The 18827-nt window shown below is 39.1% G+C and overlaps 1 protein-coding gene across 7 annotated transcripts in view; it reads left to right on the top strand.

The window, feature by feature from the left end:
• Positions 1–18827, top strand: part of DOCK4 (dedicator of cytokinesis 4) — a 487797-nt gene that overhangs the window by 294971 nt on the left and 173999 nt on the right. For all 7 annotated transcript variants that reach the window (XM_078343204.1, XM_078343205.1, XM_002751762.7 and 4 more), the window contains exons 13-15: positions 2847–2972; positions 15478–15602; positions 16755–16917. In XM_078343204.1, coding sequence (XP_078199330.1) covers positions 2847–2972; positions 15478–15602; positions 16755–16917 — 414 coding nt within the window. The remainder of the gene's footprint in view (positions 1–2846; positions 2973–15477; positions 15603–16754; positions 16918–18827) is intronic.

Here is an 18827-nt window from a genome sequence, read left to right as displayed (position 1 = left end):
TGGTCAGTTGTCCTCTCTCCAGCTTCTTTTGTAAATAGCATGATCTCTTTGTTTTTTCATTACTGTTCAGTCCTTTTCTCTTCTTCCTTTATATATAACCACATAATGCCTCTGATCAGATCATTCATTGAGAAGTCCCAGTAAAATGATCTTCAGTTGCAAAACTTACAGGATCTTAAGAATTTTGTTAAATTCATCTTATTCTCTACTGGAAATCATTGCTGATATAGTACATCAGGATTTGAACAGTGTTTTCCCCAGAAGGAAGAACTGTTACTATGTACTATGTCTGGCAAAAACTGGTCTTCTACAAATACCAGATCCTGGTGATGCTAATGATGATGGCAATGATGTGGGTGAGTATTTTGAAGGCAAAAGGACAGAAGGTGGGAGGAGAACAGAGACACCAGTGATTAGGTGGGGGTAAAGTGTGAGTCAGGAAGAAATAGCTGCTGGGACAGATGGATCATAACACATGTTCGTTTGTCTTCATTCTCCTGCCTCTAGGTTTTAAAAGATTCCAGTAGTATCACATAAAGTGTCTGAAAGCTTCACTGATAATAGTTGTCTCCATCAAATCATCCAGATGGCTTATTCTCCCCTTCTTCAATTCACATGGCCATGGAAAGACAGACATTCTCCATTTTATTGTCAGTCACCTCACTCAAACTGAATAGGGTGGGGCTGGAGAGGGAGATAAGGGGTAGTTAGGTTAAACTGGGATGCAGATTTGAAGTTCTCAGGATGTGCCAGACTTAATGTAATTCTCACGACAGCTCTTGGAGACATTCTGTTAGTGCACAGACTGGAAAGTGTGAGGACACGATCATGTCGTTACATCCCTGTCCTCCTTCTCTTTTCTTTCTCCTTATTGCCCCTCATCTAGCTCTATTTCGGCCTCAGGAGAGACACCAGTTTCTCTCTGAGCCTAAAGCCTTTTCTTTTCTCTTTCCTTCTTTTTTTATTTTTTGTTTACAAAGTTTCCTGACATTTTAACCACTCTATTGAAAAGCAAGCAAACCAACAAACAAAATGCTCCTTTAATTGTTATTGTTCGTTTGCTCTATTATTGAAAGAGAGTAAAAGGAAGCTCTTCCTCTACAATGTGACAAATAAGCTTTGCATTTTTTTTTTTTAATCACAGCATGATCTCATTCTCACACCTTTGTTCTTATACAGCATTATAATACCTCTAAGTCATTATTGGGGATTATAACTTGTGTGATCTGTGCATTATTGAGAGAAAAGTGGTGATAAGTAATGACGTAGATAGAGGATCTAAATCTAATGATGTAGATTTATCATCTTCGTGACTCCACAAAGCAAATTTATCTTTAAATCGAATTAGGTTAATGATGACTGAATGTTTTTAAAACTAAGTCACCTTTCACTGGTTTCATTTTCTATTACTAACATAGTAAATATAGATGGGAGATATTTTTGTCCTTCTTATTTTATCACATAGAAGCCGGGCACGGTGGCTCACACCTGTAATTCTAGGACTTTGGAAGGCTAAGGCAGGCGAATCAGGAGGTCAGGAGATCGAGACCATCCTAGCCAACATGGTGATACCCATCTCTACTAAAAACACAGATTAACTGGGTGTGGTGGCACATGCCTGTAGTCCCAGCAACTTGGGAGGCTGAGGCAGGAGACTCGCTTGAACCTGGGAAGCAGAGGTTGCAGTGAGCTGAGATCGCACCACTGCACTCCAGCCTGGCAACACACTGAGACTCCATCTCACACAAAAAGAAAAAAGAAAAAAAAAAACTCAGGGGGAAAGGGTGGGAGTGGGGTGAGGGATAAAAGACTACAAATTGGGTTCAGGGTTTACTACTCAGGTGATGAGTGCACCAGAATCTCACAAATCACCACTATAGAACTTACTCATGTAGCCTAATACCACCTGTTCCCCCAAAACCCATGGAAATAAAAAATTTATGAAATAAATTGGATATCTTAAAATATTAAAACATAGGAAGATAAAGGAAGAAGGAATTAAAAAGCTGAAAGGGAAGCACTATCTTTGGAATATGTATACAGACATCCACAATAAGACATTATTTTTCTTTTTACTTCTTGCCTGGGAATTGAGAAAATAATATATGATAAAAAGTGTTATGCATCTTTTGTGTATCCCACTATGGTAATGTGTCACTATAATAGGGGTAAAAATAATAATTTTTCTACTTTACTGACTAAATTACCTTTTGTTTGTCAAAGTGTCCTGTATCCTGTTAAATTCTCCTCACTAGAAAATAATGTCATCACAAATTTCTACTGTATTTATTATTAATACAATCCTGGTTTCATTTTCATCAGCTTTATTACTTAAGTTTCAAGAAAATCTCTATCAGTATCCTTCATATCCTTAAATTAATATGTCTTCAGATTTATGTTTATGCTTTTGATATTTTATAAGCAATCATTCATAGGTCTTACAGAGTGGTTTTCGGTTTTTTTGAAAAAAACCTCTAGTTTTGATGTCAGTATTTTTTAGGGCCAGGTGACCTTTGTCTGTTGCTGGAATGAGTGTTGGTACAGGTATGTGATCCACCAGACTGGGGCTGGAGGAGAGGTCTGGGGGTTGGAAGCCAGCCTTCCTCCTAGAGTTCTGCTCATCTTCTCCACTTGCTGTGAACCTCCTTATGAATGGGAAACTCAGATGTTGAAGTTAGAAAAGTGTTATTCAGATATGATTCATGTAGATTCTGTCAATTTTGTCACAATATTAACCCTTAGTTTGAAACCATGATACTCTAAATTTGGGCTTGTTGTAACTCATCAGTTTCTATTTATGCTATTTCTGTTCTGTTTTTAACTCGGGTATCTCTCATTTGTTTTAGGTTTAGCAGTTTCCTTACAGCTATTGCATGGAGACATTGAACAAATCAGAAGAGAATATTCATCTGTATTTTCTCATGGAGTATCCATAACGAGGAAGCTGGGATTTTCAAATATTATTATGCCTGGTAGGTGCCTTGGGATGTACCAACATGATGAAATATGGGTATACTATCTGTTTTTGATGTTTGATAGATTTTTCAACTTACCGGCTTCGAAGCATTCTCATGGGCCACACCGAAGAATGAAATGAGGTCTGTGACTGTAAATGAGCAAAATTTTTTCTAAAATATCCTTTTTAGCTTTTTACATGTTTCCTTTTGTATAAATTTTCTTGTCAGTGATTTGAAGCTCAAAAATATTTTTACATTCTGATTATACTAAAGTGGTTAGCTTGTGGGGGCCACGGCAACGTTTCATTATGACCAGAAGAAGGAAAACTGAGAGTGTCCAGAAAATATTTACCTCTTGATGGAAAATGTTGGTGAAGTTGATTAGAGGATATCCTAAATTTTGATTAAAGCTTACTGAACACTCCTTAGCCATATGTAAATAAGCAGCCATATGCAAATATTATATGTACTTCTACACCTTTTCTAGATCTATTTGTGTGTATGATTTAGATCTACATTAGCATCCCAAAAAAGATTCTCTATAAGTGGGAAGGATGTGGGTTAAGGAGATTTACACTGTGAAATGAATAACAAATTTATTGAAACTGATGCATTTGGGAGTGGGTCAGTCCTAATTTCTCCACTAAAATAAATTTTTAAAACCACACCCCTGTACATGCTTATGGAAATTTAGGGTTTTCTGAGTGTGTTCATCTACAACCTATGAATTGGGCAAGAGTAGTATATTTGCTGATGAGGAAGGATGTATATTTAGCAAAAATTGATTTAGTCAGTGACAGTTATTGATTATCAATTGAAACTTTGTGTCAGGAGCCAAAAGTTAAAAGATGAGTTCATTCATCCTACAAATAAATATTTAACACTTTCTGTGTTCAAAGGTATTCTTCCAGATTCTGGGGATATAATACTGAACACAACTGAAAAACTCACAGCACTTTGTAATAGGGAAAATTATGATAAATATGTAAGTAAAACATGCATGTTCAAAGATGATGAATGCTAAGGCAAAAACCAGTGTAGGTAAAGGGCTAGGGGATATCTTACGTGGTAGTGGGTGGAGAGATGGAGGTTTTAGGTAGGTAAGAAATTTAGGTGAGAAAGTGGCAGGGTAGAGACCTAAAAGACATGAGGAAGCTGTGCAGATATGAGCATTCCAGGCAGAGCAATAATAAGGGCAGTGGCCCTGTGGCTATAGAAGCCTGGCTTGTTTGAGAAAGGACAGGAGGCCAACTTGGTCAAAATACAGTACTGGGGATGGGAGTGGAGATTCGAAGAGGGAAGTCATGTGGGACCTTGTAGGTCACACTCAATACTTTGGCTCTTACTCAGAATGAGGAAGGAAGCAGCTAGAGGGTTTGGAGCAGAGATGTGACACTGCTTTCCATTGCCACAGGATCACTGTGGTTGCTGTGTAGATTATACCTGGAGGGAATGTGGGAGGGCAGCAGAGAAACAGGGAGACTAGTTTGAAGCCTTTTTAAACTAATCCAGGTGAGTGGTAATCATGGCATGATCCAGCAAGGTGTTAGCAGTGCAGATGGTGAGAGTAAGACCTGTACATGCCTTGAGGGGGATTACAGTCCACAGGCAGAGACAGGCTGTAATCTGAAAGGGCTTAGAGAAGGGGGCATGGAGAGCACAGAGGAGGTATAGAATCTTGTTGAAGGAGGCTTGTTGAGATTTCCTGGGGAGGTAACACCTGAGCAGGATCTTCAATGCTAATGATTCTAGGTCCACCTTCCCCAAGTCTCTTTGTTCTCCACTGCACTAATAACAAGTACCTGCTTTAATAGTGAAAGACTATGCAGTCATAGTCAACATGGCTGTACCTCTGATGTTTCTTTTGTTTCTTTGTTTATTTGTGTTTTTATTTTTAAAGATGAGGTCTCACCCTGTTGTCCAAGTTTGTGTACAGTAGTGCAATCATTGCCTACTGCAGTCGCAAACTCCTGGGCTCAAGTGATCCTCCCACCTCAGCCTCCTGAGTAGCTGGGACTACAAGCACACACCACCACACTTGGCTAGTTAAAAAAAATTTTTTTTTGTAAAGATGAGGTCTCCCTATGTTGCTCGGGCTGGTCTTGAATCCCTGGGCTCAAGCTGTCCTCCTGCTTTAGCCTCCCAAAATGCTGGGATGATCGGCTTGAGCCACAGTGCCCCCTACCGCCAATGTTAAGAGGAAATTGCTGGCCTGGTGCAGTGGCTCATATTTGTAATCCTAGTACTTTGGGAGGCCAACGCGGGTGGATCACCTGAGGTCAGGAGTTCAAGACCAGCCTGGCCAACATGGTGATACCCCGTCTCTGCTAAAAATACAAAAAATTATCCAGGTGTGTGGTGTGCACCTGTAATCCCAGCTTCTCTGGAGGCCGAGATGAGAGAATTGCTTGAACCTGGAAGGTAGAGTTTGCAGTGAGCCAAGATTACAACACTCCAGCCTGGACAACAAGAGTAAAACTCCATCTTTTTTAAAAAAAAAAAAAAAAAATGGAAATTTTTATGCTCTAAAAATTTTAATTTCTAAAAATTCTGTGAAAGCCACAATTTTATGAAAGGATAGCCTTCTAAAAACTTTAGAAGTTTAAAAGCTAAAAAAAAAAAGTCTAATTGTCATTTAGTAATGAACCAAAGCTACTAGAGTTCTAGAAATTTCACACCATCCCTAGGAACAAAGGGCTATAACCAGGCGGGGTTATCTTCAGCAAGCCTTGGTTCTGTTTGTGCCTATTTCTCTGTGTGTGTCTGGACCTCTTATTTTCTTTCTCTTTTCCTTTCTTGAACTTAATCTTTCTTTCTTATCTTCTTTTCTCCCTCCTCCCTCCTCTTTCCTCCTCCTCTTTCTCCTCCCGCAATTCTGCTTCATCCCTCCTCCTATCTTCTCTTTATGCCTCCTAATCTTACCTCAGAATAGGACTAAGCTACACAGGTTATTGTGGCTTACATTTAGAATTTTTTTTTTTTTTTTTTTTTTTTTTTTTGAGACGGAGTTTCGCTCTTGTTACCCAGACTGGAGTGCAATGGCGCAATCTCGGCTCACTGCAAACTCCGCCCCTTGGGTTCAGGCAATTCTCCTGCCTCAGCCTCCTGAGTAGCTGGGATTACAGGCACGTGCCACCGTGCCCAGCTAATTTTTTGTAATTTTTAGTAGAGACGGGGTTTCACCATGTTGACCAGGATGGTCTCGATCTGTTGACCTCGTGATCCACCCGCCTCAGCCTCCCAAAGTGCTGGGATTACAGGCTTGAGCCACCGTGCCCGGCCACATTTAGAATTTTTTTGACATGTCCTGTTGTTGTTTTACAAATCAAGAAATGAGTTTTTTAGTTATGAATCCTTTAAGTTTTCCTGAGATGACCTGACTTAACTTAGGGGCCCAGTTTGCCTGAGCATCTCATGGTACTGTTGTCGAAAATGACTTTATAGAACTGTTTACTTGGTGGCATGCTATTCTTTGGCTCTTGTAACCATTCATTATTTCCTTTAGTTGCTATAAATAACTGGTATTTCCTCTTCAACAAATAAAAAAATTCATCCCACTGGGAAGTAAATCGATGGGCGAATCTAATATAAAAAAAAAAAGTTTAGAGCAGAATGCAGCCAGCTGCTAGAAGAATTCTTCAGCTTGGCCTCTGGGCAGTATCATTGAGAAACGGAAAAATATAAAGCAAGATGACACTTCACTGGCTGATTAATTGTCTGGGATCTGCTGTGCTCACACAGCTTTTGTCTGGCTTTAATGATGGACATGAGCTTTCTGTGGAATAAGGCTCACTTCTGTCCCTTTCCGGTACCACTTTGTAATATCAAATTTACACTGTCCAGGAAAATCGTTCTTTCAGACGTGTCTTTAGTGCAGGGGGGTACAAAAGGGGTTTTTTAAAAGCACTTCCTTCTCTTTCTTTTCTCCTTTTCTTCCTCTGGCTTTTTAATCTTCCATTTTAGAAAGAAAAGGGAGAGATGTATGTATTTCCTTAAACAACTGAAAGCAACTCTAAAACTCACTGAATTTTTTGCACTGGAAACATGCAGTCATGGTTTTGTTTTCCTTTGTTATTTTCAGACTTGTCAATTCATTCTCACCAGTGGTTCTAATGAAAACTTGAGCTGAATTCTTCCATGGGAAAATGTATATGAACAATATTTCTGATCCCAATGTTACAGTGACAGTCTGCAAGCATAATTTTTTTTCATTGTCTAGATGTGTCCCTCAGAGTTAATTTGCATCTTTAGTGTTCTGATAGGGGTCAAAATAGGTGAGGCACATGCTTATGCTAACAGGACCAAGTTTATGGACACAGTCACTGCCTCTCTGCAGAGTGAATTATCTGTGATCCTGACAAGGACAAGAAGATATACAAACTCTTTTCAATCACAGAATGCAATCAATGCCAGACTTTTTGAAATGGGAAAAACATAGGCACAGAAATTTCCCACTTGTCTCACTGTTGTACAGACAGGTTTCCTAGTGTGAAGAGGTGACCTGCCCATGTGCTTCTGAGTCATCGTGAAGTTGTCTGGACCCTTCCTTGGTGAAGGGTCTGTCAAGCAGCACTTTATTTCTTAGGTTGTCAGACTTCCGAGTAAGAAAAAACATTTTCTGCAAAGCTCTGTCACTGCCACCTCCAAGCCAAATAACTCTGATTGAGGGAGTTCCACGGTCTGGCCTATGAGAGGGAGGGAGAGCAGCAAATTACTTAAATAAGTGCTTTCCAAAAGGAACATCATTTGAGCCACAAAGGTAATTTTAAATTTTCTGGTGGCCACTTTTAAAAAGTGAGAATAAAAGAGGTGAAATTAATTTTAACCATATATGTTATTTAACCCAAAACATCGAAAATATTATCATTTTCATAGGTGATCCATATAAAAAACTACTGCTGAGTTATTTTACACTCTGTTTTCAACCTCAGTCTTTGAAAGCTATTGAGTAACAGACATGTACAGCATCTCTCTTTTCAGCAAGTCACATTTTAAGTGCTCCATTGCCACATGCGACAGTGGGTTGCCTTGCTGGACAGCCCAGCTCTAAATATCTTAACAGACCCTATGCAAAGCAGAGCCTGAGCTGTTGCTAAGTATTGGGAAGGTGTAAGGTCCATCCATCAGACATTCTGAAGCAAAGCTGGCTGATGTGTCAGGAATGTCATGGAAGATCTGACTGCCCTCCCTGCACCCCAAATGTCCATTTTTTGCTCTCTGCTTCTTTCCAGACAAAAATTCTTTTTGCCTCCATCTCACTACTTAAGCTTTCATGCTTGTACCCTGTTTCCTTAGAGAGTTGTTCCCACATATCAATTGGTTAAACTGTCACTCTTTGTTAGAAAACCCATCATTTATGCATTTTGGTGCATTCACTTTTAATAGGTCTTTGAAGCTCCTAACCCCAAAAAGTTTATTTTTTTTTCTGAGACAGAGTATCCCTCTGTTACCCAGGCTGAAGTGCAGAAGTACATCATGGCTCACTGTAGTCCCAACCTTCTGGGCTCAGGTGATCCCCTGCCTTAGTGTGTTAAGTAACTGGGACCACAGCATGTGTGCCAACACACTCAGCTAATTTTTTATTATTTGGAGATAGGAGATCTCCCTGTGTTGCCCAGGCTGGTCTTGAACTCCTGGACTCAAGCAATTCTCCTGCCTCAGCTTCCCAAAGTGCTGCAATTATAGGCATGAGCCACCATGCCTGTCCCCTAAAAAGATTTAAGTAAAAATATTGGAGTGATAGGGTTGAGATTTGGGGGTCAGTTTTAATAGTAATCTCACGATTTATTTAAGTTTATTTTATAAGCATTATTCAAATGAATCCTCCTTTGTCTTTGGTCCTTAGGCCATAGTTCAAATAAGTCAAATTTCTATTTGTCAAAGTTGACTAAATGATGATTTACAGACTGGAGTAAGAAGAATGTTATAGAGATATTTGTCTTATGTTTAAGAAAGTAAGTAATTTTGAAGGATATGAACAGACACTTTTCAAAAGAAGACATTTATGCAGCCAACAAACATACGAAGAAAAGCTCATCGTCACTGTTCATTAGAGAAATGCAAATCAAAACCACAGTGATATACGATCTCACACCATTTAGAATAGTGATTATTAATAAGTCAGGAAACAACAGGTCCTGGTGAGGCTGTGGAGAAATAGGAACACTTTTACACTGTTGGTGGGAGTGTAACGACACATGCACATGTATGTTTATTGTGGTACTCTTCACAATAGCAAAGACTTAGAACCAACCTAAATGCCCATCAATGATAGGCTGGATAAAGAAAATGTAGCACATATACACCATGGAATATTCTGCAACCATAAAAAAGAATGAGTTGCAGAGACATGAATGAATTTGGAATCCATCATTCTCAGCAAACTAACATGGGAACAGAAAACTGAACACCACATGTTCTCACTCCTAAGTGGGAATTGAACAATGAGAACACATGGGTACAGGGAGGGGAGCATCACATACCTGGGCCTGTAGAAGGTGGGAGGAAAGGGGAGGGAGAGCATTAGGACAAATACCTGATGCATGCAGGGCTTAAAACCTAGATGACAGGTTGATAGGTGCAGCAAACCACCATGGCATGTGTATACCTATGTATCAAACCTGCACATTCTACACATCTATCCCAGAATGTAAAGTAAAATAAAAACACAAATAAATAAAAGAAGTAAGCAATTTTATTATTTTAAATGTAAATATTATTCTTTACTATGTACTGATATAGAAATACATATCAACAGATGGAATTGAGATATGAGTAAGCCTTCTTTTGGAGAAAGTAGATGTGTGTTAGTAAGATTTGATGTTCCTCAAAAATATATCCTAAACCCGACTGGCCATGGTGGTGCATGCCTGCAATCCCAGCAATTTGGGAGGCCGAGAAGGGTGGAGTGCTTGACCTCAGTTGTTCAAGACCAGCCTGGGCAACATGGCAAAACCCTGTCTCTCCAAAAATTCCAAAAATTGTCCAAGCGTGTTGGCATATGCCTGCAGTCCCAGCTACTGAGGGGAGAATTGCTTGAGCTTAGCAGGTTGAGGCTGTAGTGAGCCAAGATCATGCCACTGCCCTCCAGCCTGGGAGACAGAGTGAGACTCTATATCAAAATATACATATATATATATATATATATATGTATATGTATGTAGGTATCTGTATATATCCTAAATCTAACCAAAGCTTACCACCCTCCAGCCCTAGTCACTGTACCTCCACACCACTTAGTTTAGACCTGAACCCTGATGTGCAAGGAGATAGTGGTCTTTCATCCAATGAATGCCACAGTGACTGAAGAGAGATGGAAGCTGAGATTCTAATGTGTCACCCTGAAGTTATATCCCAGCCCTAGATCAGACAGAGGGAGGGGCTGGTACCTCCGAAATTATGAAGCTTACAGTCCTCATCGCTCTAAGAGTATAGGACCTGCCCCAGTGGGCTGCCAGATCTCCACGCATTGTCCCAGAGTGGGATGGCAATAGGGAACCACAGTTTATCCCTGCTCTTGCCTCTGCTAACCTGTCTGGAGATCCCATTGTGGGTGTTGTATCATGTGCTATTGCTTGCTTAACTGTCACAGCAAAACATAAAAAGCTACCTCCCAAAAGAGCCCAATATCTCATAGTACTCTTTTAAAAACAAAAATGAGAATGACAGACAGAAAATAGAGAAAACCTAATGGGTTTTACTCAAGTGTATCTTGTGTGAGAAATTGAAAATATAATATTAGTTAATATTTCAGCCTATCCATACATTTTCCCTGTCTGTGCTCTGCTTCAATCTCCAGTTACTTGTGAGTCCTGCTCCCATTCCTTCCCCCTCCTTGAAGGTGTCATGAAGTGACAGCAGCTTGGGTATGGAAGACGTACTGTATTAATTTCCTATAGGTGCTATAACAAGGGGGCTCCAAACAACATACCTTTATCATACTATAGTTCTGGAAGTCAGAGGATGAGCTTGTCTCACTGAACCAAAATCAAGGTGTTATCAGGGCTGCATTTCTTCTGGTGCCTCTAGGGGAGAATCTGTTTCCTTGCCTTTTCCACTTTGTGGCAGCTGCCTGCAATCCTTGGCTCTTGAACCAAGTCATTCCGGCCTCCAGCCTCTGTGTTCCTTTCTTTAATCTGATCCTTCCCTTTCTTTTTTTAAGGACACTTGTGATTATATTGGACCCACCCTGATAATCCAAGAAAATCTCCCTATCTCAAGATCATTAATTTAATCATATCTACAAGGGAACATATTCAAAGGTTCCAGAGATTGGGACCTAGGCATCTTTGGGGAGGGGGTATAAATCTGTGTGTCACACACATGAGGGACTATGCAGCCCAGCCATGTGTCTAGTACATGCATTCCTCTTCATGGTTCCTAGAGGTGGTTTTCAGGCTCGTACTTGAATATTTATGTTGACCAAGAACACATCATCACATCATCTCTCAAAATGACTTATGTTAAACCAGTTTACCTTTCTGCTTAGAACTTCAGCATTTTAAAATTCCATTAATTCTATCACCTACCTCTTCTTGTGATGGGTCCTGAGTCGTTGCTTAATATTGTTTACAGTCTGGATGATACCATTTGTGTCTGTCTCTGCTTGTAAAGATGGTCCCTAGAACTGCAATCACTATTTCAAAACTGGTCTGACAAATGCAAAGCAACATAGGACTACCTTCCTTGCTCAAGTCACTTCTCTGAACAAAGGCTGAATTGCAGTAGCTTATTTGAAGGCCATTCTCACTGCTTGGAATTACAGGTTCTCATAGGTAAAACGGGGTCACTGATAATACCTCGGGCACCTTTCTTCATCCCTACATTTTAATTTCCTCATCTGCAAAATGGAAATGTTAGTGCCTTTTTTATAAAGTTGATGTGATGATTTAATGATGTTCTACTTCTAGCATTTTGCAAAGTAGTAGGTACTCAGGAAGTGTGCTGCTGCTGCTGTTGCTACTAGGACTGCTGCTCCTGGCAGCCTCATTAACAGCATCATCAACAATAATCTACGTTCACAAAAAACCCAAGTCATTTACACATTTTCTTTTCTTTTTTTTTTTTAACTAATGGACGGGAAATTTCATTTGGTTCCATAACTCTAGATGATAGATCAAGTATACATAAAGCCACTGGAACTGTGTACGTAGTTTACATGCTGTGGTGATCATGCACTATGCCTTTATCCAAGGCATTCATAAGACAGAAACAAGGATCACAGTTTTCAGCTACTGATGGAAACCTCTTGCCTGTCCAGGTCAAGCTCTTAATGGACCCATTTGACTGCAGTCACTGAACTCTTAAATTTGTTCCCACTTATGTGGCCTTATCTTTACCTTGTGGTGTTCCGAAAGGCCTTCATATATGTAAAGTTTTCATAGCCAGCAGGCCTGCTAAAAAGAGTCAAGTGTGGTGCACATCAAATTTTCAGAGTAATAAATTTAAGAGGTATGAGGTATTAATAAACATTGTCAGGGAAATAGCTTTTCACACGGGTGCTGTGACTCCATTTCATACTCACTTGATGGTTTCTCTCTTAATTACCCAAGATGCTTTCTTAACACCATTTGGACTCATGAGTTTTCTCCAGAGTCAACCTCAAGTGTACTGATTTTAATTAGCACTTGTTTCAACTTGATCCTTCTGCATATTTTGGCAAAATGTGGCACCTTGCAATATTGGAACATAGCAAGCTGTAAAATTCCTGGGGAGAGGCACATGGAGAATGTCATCCAGAAGAAATGTTCTTGTCGTGTTTTCTCTTTTCAAAGAAATCTGGTTTTAGTTTAAAAGATTTGCAAAAGATAACGAGGGTTACAGGGATAATGACAGTTAAAGAATAGAAAATTAAAGCATATGTATAAGGTTTGAATTTGTGAATGTGTTATATTCAGGAGGTTCTTTTGTAAGTCACAGAAACAGCCTAATATAACAAAATAGTGTTGTCTCTCCTTCTAACTCTCCTGTCCCCACCTTTACCCTATTCCCATTTTAATAACAAAAACCTGAGACCCAGAGGTTTCTAGTACCCTGTGTAGACTGATGTCACATGCAGTAGCAGAGAAAGACTAGAACTTGTAACTCCTTATTCTGACTGTCCTGTGAACCTACAGCCTTTAGTATATTTGAATTCAGAATCTTTTTTGTAAGGGAGAGATGGGAAAATATAGCTACGTGATGAGCTAACCAGGCCTTGGGGATTGTCAAACACACCACGGCCTACTCAGGGTGCTCATCTTCTTATGAGGCTATGAGGCTTTCTCTTCTTACCCTGTTGAAAATTTTAACTCTCCCTCCATCCCCATTCGGTACTCTCTATCCTCCTTCTCACTTTTATCCACAGCACCTATTATCACTCAGCATGCTATATATTTTACTTATTTATCTATTAATAAACACAGGGAAACAGGTTACCTTGCAAACCTCCCTTATCACCTCTTGCCTTGGCTGGAGTCTGAGGGGCCATGTCTTTCCAACAGATAACAGTGGAAAGCACCCTCCCAAGAAGCACTTCCTCTTCATTTTGCAGGATGGTTAATCCCTGTGTGGTTTAGACAAGCTAATTACTCATTATGAGAAATTCCTAAGGTAAAAACCCCTGTAGCTATACTTCCCATTACTCAAATGTATGTTTTATAGTCTATTTGTAAGCAGAGCTACTTATTGCGTGTCACTTACTCCAGGAAGCAAAGAATTCTGCTGACTTTAGACAATATATTTTGCTCTAAAGTATCTTGATTTGAGTGTCGTTTCTTCACCTGCCAAATCTGTTAGTGGAAACACTATTGTCAAGTATTACCTCCCAAACCTTTATTAAACCAGCATGTGCAGACCATTGTGTGTACCAGACCTATTCTTTGTTTGTTGAAGTCAGTTGATTCAGAGGACAAGTTTTGGAGGTTTGCTGTTGATTCTGTAATATAATTTTTAAAATAAATAACACTAAAGGTGGTAGTAAATATATATATATATATATATAGTAATAAAGTGAAATGGGTTATAGAAAGTCTACTAAACATAAAATGTACTGGGCTGTTCTCTAAAAATTAATTAAAAAGGAAATAGTTAAAACAGAAAAGTTTAAAAGCATTCAAATATAATTTTTAAAGTGTTGAAATATGTTGCTTTGCTCCTGGACTGTATGTTCACTGCCTTTCCAAGTGGGTTTTCCCAAGTTGGTTTGTATGAGCTGTATAAGAGCACTAGAAATTCATAAGCCAGAGACCTATATATTGTTTTCACTAATATATGTTTTATAAACTCTTTGGATAGGGAGACTAAGATGTAATTCTTTTTAGAACTTCCTCAGTTTTTCTACTTTATGGCCCATCTGTGTTTTTGTCAGCCCAGGTCATTTGCAAATGATGCCATCATGAAAAGTTTGTCTTTGTGGAGGAAGACAGTCAGGCACACTGATACTTACCCATGGTGTGTGGTATTGAGGAACTAGGGTACTTTCTAGTGCACACTTTGATCAAGAAGTTTTATGAAACTCCCGATTATAGACATAGTTGTATGATTATTTTTCTTTCTAGTGATTTGCTTCCTTATGGGGAGATTTTTTTAATTAGAAAACTTAGTATTACTTTTGATTTTTCAAGTGTTTGAAACCTATGTTAAGTAAAAGTAAATTTGACCTTGCCATCTCACCATTTACCTTTAAAAACTTACTGGCTGTGCTTCGTTGACTTATTTCTCACCTCTCCATGCATTCATTATTTCCCCCTAATTTAATTCTTATAAGAGAGGTAAAAGCATGCTGTTAGCACATTTGCCTAACTAAGTTTGCTAGTTGACACCAAATTTCTCTCTCTTTTCTTGCCATAATAAGAAAGGGGTAAGATTTTTTAAAACTCAAGTTTTATAAATCACCAATAGAGAAAAAATAGACAGTGTATATGTACTTAGGATGTGTCCATTTGAATATAGTGTTTTTCTCATTTGCTTTATAGCTTGATATGAAATATTAAGCTGAGTTTGTCTGTGTGACTGAATTATTCTACATCTGTGGTCATAAAATGCTAATCTGAATTCTTCCAGCAGTGAGATCATTTTGTCCATGAATTTTGGAAAAGATCTAAATTGTAATTGTACTCTTTACAGTCCTATTATTTTACTGCATTTAGGTATTTCTTCTACCCTAAATTGCTGTGACTATAAAGTAATCAGACTGGTTTCTCTGAGCCACCCCTGCTAGGCTGTCATTTTATAATCACACCTCATAAATAAATCGAGGGAAACGTTGAAAAATGGTGAGACTTGACAATACCTTCCTACTCAGTCCCAGTATTCGCGTCCTAGATATACAATTACAGTACTGCTAATTCATACTAGCAGAGGCTGGCTTTATTCTCAGCTGTTGTCAGTGAGGACACTTTTATAAAAATGCAAATATATTTGTATTTTTATATATATATGTATAATGGTATATTGTATAAACTAAGGTTTTTTTTGATAGAGCACTTTATTACATTTCCTCATATATATATAACATGGTTTAATTTTCCTTTCCTAATAGGTGAAATGAGGAATGATTTATATATCACTATAGAAAGGGGAGAATTTGAGAAAGGAGGCAAGAGCGTGGCTAGAAATGTGGAAGTTACGATGTTCATTATAGACAGTAGTGGCCAGACCCTAAAGGTATGTTAATACTTGATATTTCTGGGTCAGACAAATCTATATCATTGCTTTTACTTCACCTTTAATATGATCAGTTATTTTCTGATTAGTGATCAGTTTATTTCTGATTTGCATTATTTTCTGTCTTATTTTTCTCCTTCATCCTGCGTAGTTTTCTTTTTTTTCTTTTAAATTCACTAATATTCCTTTCAGAAAAGAGAGCAGGAAAACACGAAGCCTTCATGCTGAAGACAAGCCAGGAAAAAAAAAAAAAAACTTTTACAGTTTGCTTAATTGTGTCAATAATTTTCTTACAGCAGCTCTTACTTAAATGCAACTTTTTTTTTTTGAGATAGAGTTACTCTGTTGCCAGACTGTTGTGCAGTGGTAAGATCTCAGCTCACTGCAACCTTTGCTTCTGGGTTAAAGTGATTCTTGTGCCTCAGCCCTTCAAGTAACTGGTTTTATAGGTGTGCACCACCATGCCTGGATAATTTTTGTATTTTTAGTAGAGATGTGGTTTCACCATGTTGGCCAGGCTGGTCTTGAACTCCTGGTCTTAAGTGATCCACCCACCTTGGCTTCCCGAAGTGCTGAGATAAATGCAGCATATTTTTAAAGCCATTTCTTTATTTAATCCGATGTATTTTCTTTCTGATGAAAATAAGCATGAAGACTAGGGTGCTACTTACTAATTGGGGTGAGAATAGCAGGTGTTTTTATGGAAGAAGTATTTTTCATGAGCCTCTTCTTCATAGAGAAATACAGTCGCCCATTTAAATAAGTTTAGCCCTAGGACTTAGTGAGTTACCCATTGAGGCACAAAACAGGCTTTTGGGTACAGCACGTTGGGAACTTTGCCATGTAGTTGATCTCCAAGGGGGCATGCAATCATCCATCTCGCACATGTCAGGGGGCATGCAATCATCCATCTCGCACATGTCACCCAGGTCTACCCTTGGCACAGTAAATCCTTGGAGATCAACATCAGAATTAAATAGATACACCTCGCTAAGCAACAACAAGTACAGAAAGACACGGCAAAGGACCAGCGAGGTAATTTCATAGGAAGTGCTATTTGGGAGGCAGGCAGATAGAGCAAAGTGATTGCTCTGCCTTTTTCAAAAGACCTTTAAATGAAGCTGTCTTTAACCTGTGTGTTTCCTTTGTTAGGATTTTATCTCCTTTGGCTCTGGGGAGCCACCAGCCAGTGAGTACCACTCCTTTGTGCTTTATCATAACAACAGTCCCAGGTGGTCTGAACTGCTGAAACTTCCCATTCCCGTGGACAAATTCCGGGGCGCACATATCCGCTTCGAGTTTCGGCATTGTTCCAGTAAGTGTTTGGTGGCATTGGCTACCTATCTCTATCATGCTGGAGTAGCCTGCTGACTGAGTTGTCATGAAGATATGGGTTGATCTTAAATTGATTACTTTTGTAAAAATCAGTTTGTCCCATTCTAGAAAGATTAGCCAGAAAGGGGAGGCACAGCCTTAAAAACTAAACTGCTTCCAGTGATCTTAGGCAACCCTAAGCATTCTGGTGTCTCCAGGAGCTGATCCAGCTCTCACACAGATTGGGGAAACCTGCTAGGACTTTTCGTGGCATGTAAAGCCACTGGGAAAGCCTTTGGTCAGCTGAGATCTGTCTGATTTGTGTGTATCTGCATCACTGTACTCTCTCAGACAGTATTCAGATGATAAATAATATCAGCTGGAAAAAGACTTAGATATAACATGAAGTAATTGCCTCATTTTATAGATTTTTTTTTTGGAGACAGAGTCTCATTCTGTCACCCAGGCCAGAGTGCAGTGGCACGATCTCAGCTCTCTGCAACCTCTGCCTTCCGGATTCAAGCAATTCTCCTGTCTCAGCCTCCTGAGTAGCTGGGATTACAGGCATGTGCCATCATGTCCAGCTAATTTTTTTTGTAATATTAGTAGAGATGGGGTTTTACCATGTTGGCCAGGCTGGTCTTGAACTTCTGATCTCAAGTGATCCACCCACCTCAGCCACCCAAAGTGTTGAGATTACAGGCATAAGCCACTGCACCCGGCCTCATTTTCTAGATTTAAACAACCAAAGACATAGAACTGTTACAGGGTTTGCCCACATGGGCATTGCTATCCATAATGTTATCATTTCTTAATGTTTCTGTTTCATTTCTTTTGCACTCATTACCACTTTCTCAAGCCCCATTTGTCTCTCCCCACTACCAAAGTCCAGGAATCCTTTGATAGTCCCTGTGTCCCTGAAGGTATCTTAGCACTGCCAGTGTACATTGTAACCAAAGAAGGCTCTGGTGAATCTTGCTTCGGGAGCAGTATAACAAACGAGAGATGCAGGAAAATCATATTTTTGAAGAAGCAGCATGCTCCTTTCCAGGCTGGAAGGAATAGGGGCCATGCCAAAAGATTTGTGGTGACATCACCTAAGTGATGTTGTAATTTATCCAAGGTTCAGGCAGAGAAGGACTTTTATCTGTTGCTGGAACTATGGCATATTTCAGAATTCACGCAGGAGCTTCATAAATTATGCTTTTGCGGATGTTTCTGAATACAGGAAGAGAGTTATCAGAGTCTTAAAAATCTTCCATATTCCAAGAAAAGGTTTATGCAAAGGATTTGAAGTAGAAAAACATAAATGACTTGGAATGGTGCCATACTATTTCTTCTATCAATCTTCGCTATAAATTCTCACTTGGGCCTAATATAAGCTTTGAGCTTTAAGCTTTAAGGTAAGAAAAAGATAGAGAAAAGTAAAGTTGAAATAGTGGGGAAGGAGAGAAAGAGCATTTGGAGATAATTATTCTAATTCAGAACTTGGAAATAAAGGCTATTTTCACTAAAATCTGTTAGATCTCTGCCATCTTGTCCCTGTACTTCAAAAATTGCTCATAGGTTTTTTCTTTTAATTTTCATAATTAAATCTCAGAAGAAACAGCAAAGTATAAAGAAGAAGGACAAAAGTCTTGGTAATACCACAAACTACCAATAACCAATACAATCATTTTATAAAGTGGGCTTTCAAATATTTCTGTGTGTACATATATTTACTCAAAAACATCAGTTATTCATGAAATAAATATTTATTGAACACCCACTATATGCCAAGCACTTTACTGGGTACTGCAGACACATCAGTGAGCACAAGAAAATCACCCCTCTCACAGAGCTTTCATTCAGAAAGGGAAGACAGATAGTAGCTGGGAAACTAAGTACATAATATATCAGATAGCAAGTGAT

The sequence above is a fragment of the Callithrix jacchus genome, chromosome 11, assembly GCF_049354715.1.
Source record: "Callithrix jacchus isolate 240 chromosome 11, calJac240_pri, whole genome shotgun sequence".
Classification (NCBI taxonomy): Eukaryota; Metazoa; Chordata; class Mammalia; order Primates; family Cebidae; genus Callithrix; species Callithrix jacchus.
Note: the sequence above shows the minus strand (reverse complement) of the source record. Positions and strands in the feature narration are given on the sequence as shown.